Consider the following 15584-nt stretch of genomic DNA (forward strand, 5'->3'; position numbering starts at 1 on the left):
TGACAAGTGCGTTAAGACAGTTGAATGAATTAACGTAAAAACACAGCTGTTTGAAACAAAATATGATACGATGGATATCTATACATCACACAAACCGCTTGTCTCCAGATGAAATCATAACAGGAATATGCTAGAATAAGATACGACAGGCAATACCAAAGCCAATGCAATAGAATACTTTTGTGTATATATAAAGGTAAACGAACCAAACAATATTATAAGTAATATACATATATACGTAAAATGTTCTTTTAAAAGTTCAAATCACGATCCAATATGAAATAGCTAGTTCAGCACACAAGATGAATTGCTTAATAATATGCATATACCAGTAAATAAAACAAAACTAATGCAAAACGTTCAATTGACAATGTTCAATCGCGATCGCGGCACAGCTGAGATAAATTTCTAAACAAATATGAAATCTATATACCAAGTAAACGTACTTGATATATGCAGCAACAAGATAAATGGTGTATTGTACCTTACCCAATGAAATGATCAACCGCTATCGCAAAAGACGTCTTTAGCGACGTACAGGAACCACAAAAAATTGATAATGGACCAACCTCCACATGTCTCCCCTTCCTAATTTTAACGACTGTCGCAGTCACAAGACCGAAGCGAAGTGTGTGGTAGGATGCACAACTCTCAACCCAAACCAACGTGTCTGTCGTGTGGGAGACAAAACTTGACTGTGATTTTGTAGATGGAATTCGTCCCTTGTCTCACACACACGTCTGGTGTTATTTTGCAGATGGCTCGTTCTTGTAAATTAGTTCTTAAAACCGCTGTGCCCTTGTACACGTTTAAATATACTACGGGGAGAATCAAAACTGACAAAAAGTCTGTTAATATTATATAAATGTTTTTATATCGTTGCGAAACTGCAACAATGATAAACATAAAATATGAACTATAACACCTACTAATCCAAGCTAAATGGGGATGACGTAGAAGAAAAATACGTGGACGATAAGAAACATCAAGAAAAAGAAAAGGATAATTGTTTTGCATTTTTTTTACCATTAAATATTTAAAATTTTTCTAAAGCAACAGGATGATGTATTTAACAGAATATCAGTGATCTGTTAATTTTATACAACTGGCTATCCAAACTACTTATGTGTAAAATAATTATATTTTGCATAATCGTGAATCTCCCTTGAAACTCTTTATTTTTTTTAGAAATTATTTAATGTAATTATGATAACCTTTTAGAAACATTTAGCGATCCCACCTCTGGTAGTACCTAATTATAACATTAAGTAATACCGCTATTGCATTTATATAATATTATATTCTAAACTTTACCGTGAACAATCAGCTTCAAAGAAAACTTCAACAAATACTATATTAATAGTGCTTCTACTTACTCTTTTGGTATATTGGTATCAACATGTCGCTACTTTTAATATTCGGTTGTATAGTCAGTATTTTACTTATTTATTTTGGATGTGCGTGGTTTTATATACATTGTGAACACATTACTTGCACAAGTGATGTTTGTTTGGTGGGAAAAACGGCATTAGTTACCGGTGGAAGTAAAGGTAAACTTAATTTTTTTATTGTATCGTTCTCTATTAGAAAAATGCTTTCTTTAAAAATTTTCTTTATCTTATTCATCGCTACTTAAACATGTATGGTTTCATGTCTCAGAATTTCTCAGAATGTGATTTTGGTAATTTGGAACTTTCCAGAGGAATAGAAATGTTTAAAAAAAGTTGCCATCTAGAGTCCATACAGAAACATCGTCTCAGGGTAAGCAAACCCCAAATTGCAAGTCTTTCGTTGCCATGCTGCCATGCAAAACTTTAACATCACACTAACCTATTAACAAAGATATAATAAGGAACACATTTTCTACCATTTTAACAGTCTTTACCCACGTATTTAGTGGTTTGACTCATGTAAGCTGGGTAAATGAAATAATCTTTAAAAGGAAAGACAGTTAAGATTTGATTTCACGTATAGTGCCTCTGTATATCCACTTATACGTATTTTATTCTAAAAGGAATCTTCGGAGCGGCTATTTACAGATGCTCTGAACGTGAAAACAATCTTTCCTGTCGTAATGGAAGCAACGCTAAAATGGCTTCGATATGGACGCAATAGCGACATCTGATAATAAATCCCGAAACTCGAAATCCGAAGATTTCTAATTGTCGAAACCAAATTCAGATTTTTGCTTTAATCTGTGCCTTCTAAGAATTGCAAGGCAAAACAAACGTTGATAAAGATGTAATTACAGAAATGGGGAATCTAAAATTGCAGTCCACAACATATCTCCTCAACTAAGCAAAAATCCTTGGCGAATTGGTTTCTAGTACTCATAAAGAGTATACCGAAATAAAAGGAAAGAGAGTTAAGATTTGATTTCACGTATAGTGCCTCTGTATATCCGCTTATACGTATTTGATCCTAAAAGGAATCTTCGGAGTGGCTATTTACAGATGCTCTGAACGTGAAAACAATCTTTCCTGTCGTAATAGAAGCAACGCTAAAATGGCTTCGATATGGACGCAAAGGATCTTTCTAATTAAATACCTTTTATAAAGGATTTTTAAATAAAACTTTTGTGGTATATGGTATACAGCCAACTACAGAAATTTGATTTTCCTTGTGGATTCGAAATGTTTAAAATTACTTCACTACTGAATATTTCTGCAACCAACCCTTCTGTAGTTTTAGAAGATATAACCCTGCAGCCTGGATTGTGCTTTCTCATCTCTCTCGTGGGCAGATGCCTATTTGGAAAGATACTTAATGCCTGTATTTGGTTTCCGACTTTACAATAAAATGCTGGGGTATGCAATAATATTCCGTTTTTCTTAGTAATGTGCAAGCTCTACAGTTTTGACATGTGGTCTTTGGTCTTATTGTCTGTTTGTGTAATTGACACTACTATTAGATATCTGGATACTGAATGAGCCACTTCTCCTTAGATTTGATATGATGGATGGCTATTAAAATAAAACAACCAATGTTGGAATTGGATTCTTCTATAGAAGAAAGGTCAGATATCTTTTTTCATAACGGTATTATAATAATAATTTATTATAAGCAGCATGTTTATTTAAAAAATAAACGTGGATTGTGTGAGTGATTCTAACTCCCAGAAACTTGCAAGTTGATGCTCCAATATGACACAGTGGACTTAAAATTGGATTTATAGTGAGCTCAGTCGTATATTAACAAGGTATCTAAGTTTGGAATTGGTTTCTATGTCAGAAAGTTTCTCAATCTGCTCACGTGGTTGGATAGGGTCCAAATGTGGAGATGTGTATCAGCTACTCTGCTGGTTGTAGGTTATAGTTGAAGCTTCTCTTAAGTTTAGGAGGTGATTAATTGTAAATATTTTTTTAAAAAGGGATAATTCCCGGAAGTTGGCTGCATACTATATTAGTTCAAAAACTAGAATATCATGGTAAAAAACTTCTGTTGTAAGTGGTATATTTAATTACAAGATTAAATTAAAATAATCCAAATAGATTAAAAAGTTGAGAACGTTTTCGTACTAATCAGTTCTTCTTCAGTGAACCTACAAAGAAAGTAATCTCACTCAGTTAAAAAAAAACGTAAGGCCAAATTTTGACTGTTAAATGTCAAAGATGTATTTAGATTACTTATTTTGGAGTACTTGCATAACTAAGCGCAAAACCAAACAGTGGTTGGGTTTACATTAATAAAAACATACTTAAAAGTATTAAATTATATGGCAATATGACGATGTAATTGGATTACTAACCGGGAACATAAGTCCCTACTCGAAATAAAATATTTTTACATTTGAACTGTCGAACTGGAGTTCGACAGTTCAAATGTAAAAATGAATTTCGCCAACTAACCTTAGATGCCGGAAATAATAATTACTGTTTCAATGAAAATGACATTCGAAACGAAATTGATAGTTTTTAAAAAGTAAACCACGTCAAGGACTCATATTTTGAACTCTTTTCTCTGCACATCTTTTTAAGGAGAGAGGCGAGAAGGAGATATTGTATATTGCGAGAAAACCTGAGCAACGTCACGGTTAGATCAGAATATACTAATATCCTAAAAGAAATCGCGAATGCCGAATGGATGATGATTTCTGACCGACGTACAAGATACATTCCTAGACATCCATCCAGTATAGGGTAAAGTAAACACACAATTTAGGGTGCAGTGTAGCATATACATGTTTAAAATTGCAGAAGGATCTAGTGTAGGGCTCTCAAACTTAAGCCGATCAATATATGCATAGGTAGCCCATCACGCATAAAGGTTTTTACAAGAACTCGATAAATTGGCGAAATATAATAGTGTCATTCTGGTATAAGAATACACGTCAAAGAAAGAGCTAATGAACTTTCCAGAAGAGCATCTGCTACAAAATACTTCGATCCAGAGTCGGCCGTAGGAGTGGCAAAAAAACATCGTCTGCTTCCGGCAAAAATCCTGGATTCGAACGCTACATATCACTCACTGTGAAAATATATCTGTTCAAGTACACGGTAGAATGTATATTGGTTAGACATGCCTTAGTAGGGCTACGGGAAATAAGTAGAAATCACCTTATAGTCATAAACGGTTTCTTTGTTGGATACGTGCCAGTCAAGAGATACGTGTATACATTGGGGCTATTTTCAAAATTAAAAAGTTGGAAAAATTTAAATTTTAATAATTTTTTTATTGTAAAGTATACCATAAAATAAAAAACAAATTCCAAAATATCCATTAATTTAAGACCTAATTGGGGCTCTATGCGTAAGCGAAGCCGAAAATACATTTTATCGCGAATATTTCACGCACCAATGCAAACATGTTCTGGTCACCGTTAAATTTGTGCAATTTGGTATTAACGCGTGGATTTGTGCCATAAACTTGCCCCAATTTTGCATAACTACTCTTCCCAAGCTGTGGCACAAATGCTCTATGGGGTTAAGGTACGCTCTTCTAGTCGGCTAGTAACCGATTACTAATTACCCGAATACGTATCTTATAAGTTAATCTATAACGTATTGCTGCAGTATTGCATTATTACCTGGCTATGTGCGGCCGAGCATTATTCTGCATTAGGAAAAGTATTTCACTTTTCACCAATGTACCAATCAGCATTAAAGCCACCTCTCTCCATCCAAAGAAATGCTGCCCCATTCCATTATACCTCCAGCAACAAACTGTACCATAGGAGAGAAGCAACATTGGGCATAGCAATCTCCGGGTCCTTCTCACAATATCCGACAATTTATCTGTAAACAGAACATTTTTCAATCTTTGATATCATAATCTGCATTAGCACAAGAGTATTTCAAGGTTCGATGAGCAGTGTCCAATAAAGAGCCTGCAGATATATAAGATGATACCAGGTGAAAGTATTGTACTATGAACATCTGCCAATCTCCTAGTCAAAGCTGTATCAGTAATTGTCTGGTCTCGAAGCCCTTAAAGTCTAAGAAGCCAATCTTCCAGCATTTGTTGCCCTTGCCATTCCCTATAAATTATGTCGAGACCAACAAAAAGATTTTTTTATTGCGTTTATAGACTATGAGAAATCTTTCGACAAAGTTAAATCATGGAATGTCTAAAGAGAAAAGGACTCCACAAAAATGACATTAACATAGTGAGAAATCTCTATTGGAACCAACAGGCTGTGGTAACATTAGAAGGAAATACCACGGATGCGCAACAGATAAGTAGAGGAATGAGACAGGGCTATGTACTTTCACCATTACTATTTAATATATATTCCGAAGAGTTATTTACGCAAGCACTTGAAAACTGTACAGAAGGGATCAAGATAAATGGTGAACATATAAATAACATCCGTTATGCTGACGATACAGTCATTATCGCTGAAAGTGAGACAGACCTGCAGACGTTACTAAATACAATTTGTTTAAAAATAAACATAAAGAAAACAAAAGCCATGGTTATCAGTAAAAGGGACAAAGTCACTACAAGGAGATAAAAAATCAAGAGCAGCCTTTTTGAAGACAAGGAAATTTCTGAGTAACCAAAGACTCAATCTGCAAATCCGATATCGAATGGTAAAATGTTATATCCACTGTATTCTTCTTTATGGTGTCGAAACCTGGACTGTTAATGCTGACTTAATGAGAAAACTAGAAGCTTTTGAGATGTGGCTTTTTAGAAGAATTTTGAAGATACCATGGACCGATCATAATACAAACGAAATTTTGTTGCACAATATGGGATGAGACAGAGAACTTTTGACCACCATTAAAAGGGGAAAGACACAGTCTTTCACAAGTATTTGGGGCACATACTTAGAAATAATAAGAACGAGTTTTTGCAGCTGATTATGTAGGGTAAAATTGAAGGAAAAAGGGATCCTGGTAGACGACAAATATCCTGGCTGAAAAACATTCGTTAACAAAAACAAGATAGAGACGAATTTGCAATGGTTATAGCCAACCTTCATTAGTGGCGACGGCACTAGAAGAAGAAGAAGTAACAGTCGCTCTGATGAATCCTGGTAGGATCAAATACGTATAAGCGAGTAAACAGAGGCACTATACGTGAAATCAAATCTTAACTGTCTTTTTTTTTTGAGAGGCATATAGGTTTACGATACACCGAATATTCTATGTTACCTATTTTTCAATATAGTTCTAAAAAAGACGGTAAGGGAAGCCAATCTTTAATAGATCACAAATTACGACATACGGATATGATCTAGACCTAATCACTTGCACAAAAAACACGAAACACAGCCAGAAATATAGATCAGGAATTTCTTGTTTTATAATATTTTAGTTATGCAATGGACGTATGCCAAAAACCTGCCTGTAACTGATGTTTTGTTTCTAAACCCTGTTTAATATTTCTCTATTTCCTTTGCTTTCTTTAGGAATTGAGTAAGGTTTCTTCTAAATTCGTAATCATTTTATACTTTTAATAGTGCTCTTTTCTTATCATTCTGGTTCTTCATTTTGCTATGGCAGTATTTTATATATTATTTAATACTATTATTATATATTATTGTTATATAATAGCAAAATTTCTAATAATAGATGAATATATTGAACACTGTTGTACATTTTATAAAACTTCATTCTACGTCATTAATGGATTTATTTTATCACAAACATAATTAGCCTTACATTTTCGTTTCTTTTTATCAACAATCAATATCGTTAAACGCTAGAACATAAAATCATTTTCATGTAATTCCAAAATCATTAATGAGTAAACAACCATTATTAATTAAGCCAAAAACATTGCACGATATCCATACGGTTAAAAAAACCTCTGAAAACAATTAAATTTAACCAAAAAATTAATGAATGGTAATTTAGCATCTGTAATACAAAATAAGCTTTCAATAGAAAAACAATAAAACAATAATTGCTATAGTGACTTTCCCAAAAATTCAGTAAGGGTTCAATAATATCATTGATATTTGTATGGTCGCTTTTATGCATCCGTTTTTTGCAGCGGTCTCAAATTCTGTCGCCCGGAATTAAAGAACACGTCACGACAAGCGTTTTATAAGTACATACGTTAAATTAAATCGGTGCTTTTATGCAACATTGTCGCTGATGCTTCGATATGAAGTAATTTTGCTAAAGGAACACCTCGATAGTGAACTATTTATCGAGAAAATTAAAAAACTCTTTGTGGGATTCATCATCAGATGATTACAATAAAGATAATGAATGGATATTATCAGCACAAGGATATTCATAAATTCACGTGGATTCAGCCAACGAGGAATTTGAAATCAATAATCGATTACTGTATATGCAAAGAAAACTCCACAATAAAGGTTAATAACGTTAGAGTCCATCGAGGAGCAGAATGTGGATCTGATCACCATTTGCTTAAAGCGTCACTACTATTTACATTTAAAGGAAGCCAACGACAAAATGAAAACGAAAGTTCAATGATACTGCAAGACATTTCAACAAAGAGATATAATCTACAAGGTTTTGAAAATGAGTCTACCCAGTTTCTGTATCGAATGAGGTTTGTTACTCCTCACCAATTAATACGTACAACGGAATTATGAAAGCTCTTGACGAAGCTGCAATGGAAGCTATTGGAGAAGTGGATAGCATAAAAAATAGAAATGAATGGTGGAATAAAGAAATAGAAGATCTTGAGGGGAAGAAGAAGAATATGTATAACAATTGGCTAGCAACAAAGGACCCTTACTATCGACAACAGTATAACAGCTTAAACAAAGAAGTAAAAAAAGAGGTAAATAAAGCCAAAAATGAGATGTGGAATAAAGCCTGCGATAACGTAGAAAATTTTATGGGTACAGCAAGAAGTAAAGAAGCCTGGAAAACAATTAGAGGTGTAGAACAGATAGAAAAGAATGCAGTAGGTTAACTCTAATAGCCCCAGAATTATGGGTCGAATATTATGAACAAATGCTGACAGAAGATCGAACAGAATTCCAAGATATTGGCTACCAAAAATATAATATTTCCTACCGCGAAGAAACTGAAATAACACCAGAAGAAATTAAAAAACACGCCAACGCTATGAAAAATGAAAAGGCTCCAGGACCGGGGGGAGTACCCATTGAACTAATTAAATATGGCCCTGACAAACTATTTCAGCTATTGGCTTATACTTTTAACTTATTCTTGAGAGGAGAGGAGCTACCCCCAGAATGGAAAACTGCATATATCAGCAATCTATACAAAAATAAAGGCGACAGAAAAGATTGTAAGAACTACCGAGGGCTTAGTGTAACTAACTCAATCTGTAGAGTCTACGGGAAGATAATTAAAAGCCGAATTGAAGATTGCTGGGAAGACGCTGAAGATCAGAGTGGCTTTCGTACTGGTCGTTCTTGTATAGACAATGTGTTCTGCCTAAAACAAACAATAGAAAAGCGTTTGGAACATAATATGGAGACACACATGGTATTTATTGATCTTCAAAAAGCGTATGACAGTGTCCCATTAGCCAAGCTATGGCAGGTGCTAGAAGACAAGAATATTCCACCGATTTATATTATTGCTGTAAGGGAGTTGTACGATGATATGACGAGTGTAATAAAGATTGGACAAAAAGTGACAAAAAAGACAAAAGTGACCAAAGGACTTCGCCAAGGCTGCTGCATTGCACCTACACTCTTTAAGATTTATTTGGAGGGGGTTTTGGATATTTGGAAAAGAAAATGTGAACCTATGGGTGTTAAAATTGGAGACCATACACTGTACAGCTTGCATTTTGCTGATGACCAAGTAATACTTGCAGAAGATCAAGATGATATCCACTACATGTTACGAAAAATAGATGAAGAATATACTAAGTAGGGCTTATCAATTAATCCATCAAAAACAGAGTACGTAGTAGTGGGAGGTGAAGGAAAGCACTTAGAACTAGGAAGCAAACAAATTCAAAATACTGATAGCTATAAATATCTCGGTGTAAACATTACAAACAATGGTCGGAATACAAAAGAAATAGCTACTAGAATTGGTCAAGGAAATTCAGCAATACGTTAACTGAATAGTATACTTTGGAATAACCACATCACCCGAAACACAAAAATTAGGATATACAAAAGTATCATAGAAAGCATTGCTACATATGGTTCAGAGCTTTGGGTAATAAATAAAAATGACGCATCCAAAATAAAAGCAATGGAAATGAATTATTGGAGAAGATGTTGCCAACTCACTAGAAGAGATAGAGTAAGGAATACTGAAATCAGAGAGCGTATGGGCATAAACATTGACGTCCTGGAAACTATGAATGCAAAAGGCTGAAATGTTATGGCCATGTAGAAAGGATGAATGATCAACGATGGTCAAAGAGAATGTTACAGTGGATCCCCACCAACCGCAGGAAAAAGGGAAGACCAAGAAGATCGTGGAGACAAGAAGTAAGAGGTGAATGGAAGATAGGGGTCTACAAGTAGATGACTGGAACGATCGCAAGCGTTGGAAGCTAGGTTGCGAGAAACGGCGGCAGCTGTAATAAACTCGTTATATATATATACATTATATTTTTGTATACCGAGTATATAACACACGGATCCATTGATCTATTTAAAAAAAAAATTATCTGAAAGCGACATTCGACAAAAAACGCTCAACAGAGTTTGGCCACGGTTGTATTAAGCCACACGGAATTAACAAAAGTAGTTCTTAAAATTGTTTGTTGTAAATATTTGCAGCATGGTGGTATAGTCTTATAGTGAAAGCTTTAAATTTTTTTCAAAAACTCTTCGTTTTCGTCTTTCGCAGCATAAGTTTTTATAAAAATGCGATTTCTGGCATCATTAACTCTGTTGTAGTTATTTTGGCATACATTTTCGCGGTAAACTCTTGAACAACATTCATTTTTTCATCAATGCATATATCAGCTTCATCAGTTAATGTTGTAACGGTTTGATACCTTTCATACCTTTCATTCTGAGAAAATTTTTTCAATGGTCTAATTTTTTCTTTATTATAAAATTCTGCTGTGTAATTGCAGCCTGGAATTGCATTACCTGTGGAAAGCAGGTAAACTTTGACATAATTTTGAACCCAACTTCACAGTCAAATCGATGCATTTACTGCAATCAAGATGTTGGTTATGTAACTTTTTAATTGTTAAAGAGGCTAGCCAAACTGCGGATTGTGAAATTTTGTACATATTTCCCAGCAAAATCACCAAAACCAATTTTATGAGTGTGAAAAGCAATCCGTCTATCCGCTTCTTCGTGGTAACATGTTGTTGCGAATTGTCTCCTTTCTACAACACAAGTAGCGGGCCAGACGTTGGAACTGGCTAAGTATGTATACTTGGAATAAATAATTATTCGCGAAACAATTTTTTAAGTCGAACTGGTAATAATAATGCTTAATGAATTCAACGGCACTTTATTTTACTTGCACTGTTACAAAAAATATTTAGTTACAAACGTATTTAACTAAAACTAAACTATTTATTTTTTCTGCAATATGCAATAGATTTGTAGAATGCGTGTATTTTTACATAAATCTTAATAGGTCGAGATGTACAGCTCGTGAAAAATACCAATGTCTCTGAATTTTGACAAGAATATAAATTTGGAGGGGAGGATCCGTCAGTAGCCCGAATATACTCAGTTCCATTTTTTTAGCAGAAGCAAGAAGATCAGACGCATATTAATTGCACTGGTGTAGGACTTATTAATCCGGTACCGTTACAATGGAATTTAAATCAAAAGTTCATCGTAAAGTTTTGAGTGGTCAATCTCGTGAAATTATAGCAAATGTGATATTATTATATTTTATGAAACGAGAAGCGGAGGCCAAATATCCGATAATAGAACTAACGAAAATTCAGGAACGTGTTTCGCGCGCAACTGGTGTTATGTTCTGTAAAGCAAATTTTAAAGGAAATGAGATCAGGTGAAGATGGTGAAAGTGATTCGTTTCATACACCTAATATTAAAAGACAAAAAAGTGCTACCAAAACTAAGTTGGATAATTACTATTTAAATGAGAATAAGCCACAATTAAAGGTTAAAGTACGTTTATTGGCGTTTCAATTTCCACTTCGGAAATCGTTCTCAAAATGTTGGATAATATGGATAAGGAAATTCTTCGGAGATTTGTAATAAATTTTCACGTCCACGAAAAAAAAGTTCCTAAGTTGAGAGGCATACACAGGAAATTTGCCAATGAAATTAATTACACAGAATCGTACGAAAGTTTACGAAAAGTATTACATAAAATTGGTTTCCGTTGGCGAAAAACTCAGACAAAGAAAAAATTGCTTATGGAAAAACCTGATATCCAACAAAAAAGGATAGCTTTTTTGCGAAGTATTAAGAGGTATAGAAACGAAAATCGTCCTATAGTATACATGGACGAAACATACATCCACTCTTGTCACACATTCAATAAAAGTTGGAATGATGATTCTCACGATGGTTTGCGTAAGCCTATCTCTAAAGGACAGAGGTTAATAATAGTTCATACAGGAGGAGAAATGGGGTTCATAAAAAAGTCCTACTTAAAATTTAAATCAAATTTAAAAACTGGTGATTACCATACTCAGATGAACTTTGAAAATTATAAAAAGTGGCAAGTGGAAATGTTGATTCCGAACTTACCACAACAAAGTGTATTAGTGGTTGATAATGCCCCATACCACAATGTTCAAAGTAAAAAAAATATAACGACTGCATCAAAAAAAGATGAAATAAAAGAGTGGCTAAGAAAGAGAAATATACCATTTACAGATGATATGTTAAGAGCCGAGCCATACACTTTAGCAAAATTTTATCAACCTCATCATAAATCATATGAAATAGATAAACCTCTAGAGCAAAATGGAAAATGACGCTGATAGTGATAGCGAAGATGATACAGATACAGAAGATACAGATTCGAGTTCCGATCCAGATATTTGAGGCATTGAACTATTGTAATGTTATTTTGTAAGAATAATGTTAGAATACGGACGTTATAGAGGTGAATGATTAAACAATTTATTTTATTTTTATATTTCAATATGATGTATACAATGCTAAAATGATCATATAAAGAAAAGATGATTGTCGACGGAGAAGTAGTGATTTTAGCGGCGGAGCTAAATAAGCTCAAAAAGAAGGAAATAATTGATCTATTTTTATCATTCAAACTTCCGACAAGGTTCACTAATATTCATCTACTAAATTATGTAAAAAAAAGTGACTGCAAGTGTAGCACAGTGCAGTAAAAGTGAAAAATTACATGGTTCTAGCAACATAACCTGTAATCAATGTGTTAACCATTAATTTTGATGGCTACGTAGCTGCATCATCCTTTTCTAGAACTCACTCAAAAAATTCACAGCGGTGTAGTAATATTTACCAATAAATATGTAAATTTTCCTTCAATGGCTTTAGAATCTTTAAATGTATAATCGTCAAAAATCTCGTCACAAAATAATTTGTTGTTTATTGGAAGCTAAACTGATTTTTTAATTCAAAACTGAACTAGTTATGTTATTAATAAAATTTTGGTTTTGGAACTTAATTATAAAATTAAATGACCATTTATATATTATAAATCTTTAAAAATTGTGACTATTCTAACAGCCATTTTACTACTTTTTAAATTTGGCTGGAAATTTTTATCTAATAAAAAAATCGGTGAAGGTTTTTGTTATATCGGATCCTCTACTATTAGATACTATCCCGAATTTCTTATTCAAAACTTTTTTTTTACGCCGTATAGGTTCTTGTAAATCGAGTGAATTTAGCGAGAATCCTGTGGGCAGGAGTGACAAACTTTTTTGCCTCTTCTTGAGGGCCCAAATTAGTAATACAAAAAACGGAATAAAACCCAGTTGTCATAAACCTAAATTTATCTTTCATCTGAAAAAAAAGTCAGGTACTAAATTTACCAAAAGTGGTGTTCTCGAGTTATGAGAACACCAGGACCCCTAAGCTAGCGGAGACAAATGAGCGAAATCCAATTTAACCTACGTAATAATTTTTCACCCGTTTTTCATTAATTTATTACCACCCTAATAATTTTTCACCACCAACCACAAACTACCCTTAAGGGGAGCGATTCTGCTGGCTTAAGGTTCAAGCTAGCAGAATTTAAAAAAAATCTTTTTGGTGATGGCATAGTTTTTCACCCATTTTTTACTAATTTATAACCACCCTAAAAATTTTTCACCACCAAACCACCCCTAAGGGGAGCGATTCTACTGGCTCGTGGTTAAAACTAGCAGAATTAAAAAAAAATGATATACCACAGTATTCTGCTAGGTTTTTATGAATTTATTACCACCTTAATAATTTTTCATCCCTCAGCTACCCCTATGGAAAGTCAATAATTCTGTTAAATTAAAATTTAAGGAGAAAAAATCTTTTTTTTTTCAAATCCACTGTTCTCTACTTATAACTGAAATAAAAAAGTGTTTCTTAAATTTTTACTAAACTTTAACCACCCTAATAATTTTGTATACCTAAACCAATCTTGTTTGGAAACGTTCCTGCTAGCTTAATATACTCAGTGACATTAGAAGTGTTACACCCAGAAGGAATAATTTCTTAAACCTAATTTTTTGGCAACAGAATGACTATATTTAAAACATGCTATGATAACAATACCAATCGTTTATCTCTTCTACTTTTTGTAAAAATAAAGTTTTATCTTCTAATTTTTTTTGTGAGAGACCGACCTGTGAAAACCGGTTCGTATAGAAATTTTTAGTTATTGTTCCTCAGTCTAATTGTATTCAGTGTAAGCAAATGCCTCGAGTTCGAATAAACCATAATTACCACCATTTTAGCGATTTTGACAGGGGTAGAATTATTGTGTATAAAGATATGGGTTTGTCGTATGCGTGTCTGTCGTGTGTGGACAAACTAAGGCAGAGGAATACGAAGAAGACCAACTGGTCAACCAAGGCGTACCACAGAGCGTCAGGATAGACGCTTTAGATTACTGGCTCTGAGAGATCGTTTTGCTACTGCGCGTCAAATTGCTGACCAATGGTTTGGAGTAGTAGGTAAACCTGTTAGTATGCGTACACTATACCTTCGTATTCGAGCCTTTGGACTGGTTTAATTCCGCCCATGACTAGTGCTTCCTTAGACTGCGGACCACGGTCATCAATGTTTGAATTGGTGCAGAGAACGGCAGCATTGGGTAGCAGAATGGCGTAATGTAGCATTCAGCGATGAATCACGATGCTGTTTAGGAATGCATAATGGTCGTAGGATGGTAAGACGCCGCCGTGGAGAACGATGAGATATCGGGTTTGCTATTGAGAGGCATGTTTACAGGACAGTTGGAGTAATGTAATGTAATCACAGCTGCGCGTTATATTGAAGACATCTTACAAACCAGTTTACTGCCTTATCTCGACGGCCGTCGAGACGTCCTTTTTCAGCAACACAACGTGCGTCCTCATATTGCTCATTAAACTATGGACTTTTCCAAGAAGCTGGCGTTAATGTGTTGCCACGGCCGCCCGTGTTCCGGATTTAAATCCTATCGAAAATGTATGGGATATGATGTGAAGGAGACTGTCCACTTTGCACCATCCTGTACAGACTCTGGCACAGTTAATACATGAAGTTTAAGTTGCTTGAAACGAGGAGCCACAAGCAGGCATTGAACATCTCATTTTGTTCATGCCTAGACGTATACAGGAGTGTATTCAGCTACGGGGTCGCCAAACACATTATTAATTTTTTTTTTTGATTACTTGTTAATAAAAATTCTTGACAACGTTATCGTTTCATTCTTGATGTAAATCTGCCATGTTGCCAAAAAATTAAGTTTAAGAAATTATTCCTTCTGGGTGTAACACTTCTAATGTCACTAAGTATATTTGAGCCAGTGAAATTAGAAAAAAAAAAAAAAATTTTTGAAATACCAGTGTTCTGCTAGGTTTTAACGAATTTATTATCACCCTAGTAATTATTCATTTCTCAACTGCCTCTCATGGGAAGCTAATAATTCTGTTAAAATTTAAGCAATCTATTAATAAAAAAAATAATTTTGAAATACCACATGATTCTGCTCGATTTTTACTAATTTTTTGCCTCTCAATGAACCCGTGGTAGCTTAGGTTAAATTAAAAGAAGTCAGTTTTTAATACCACTGTGTGCTACAAAGCTTTTCCAATTACTT

General features: G+C 34.2%; 1 protein-coding gene across 1 annotated transcript in view; it reads left to right on the plus strand.

Annotated features, from left to right (window-relative positions):
• The first annotated feature begins 1319 nt into the window (after nt 1–1319).
• The window catches only part of LOC140440786 (retinol dehydrogenase 12-like), a 33589-nt gene continuing 19324 nt past the window's right edge, over nt 1320–15584 (plus strand). The window contains exon 1 of the mRNA XM_072531153.1: nt 1320–1550. Coding sequence (XP_072387254.1) covers nt 1400–1550 — 151 coding nt within the window. The 5' untranslated portion in view covers nt 1320–1399. The remainder of the gene's footprint in view (nt 1551–15584) is intronic.

This window comes from Diabrotica undecimpunctata, chromosome 1 (genome assembly GCF_040954645.1).
Source record: "Diabrotica undecimpunctata isolate CICGRU chromosome 1, icDiaUnde3, whole genome shotgun sequence".
Classification (NCBI taxonomy): Eukaryota; Metazoa; Arthropoda; class Insecta; order Coleoptera; family Chrysomelidae; genus Diabrotica; species Diabrotica undecimpunctata.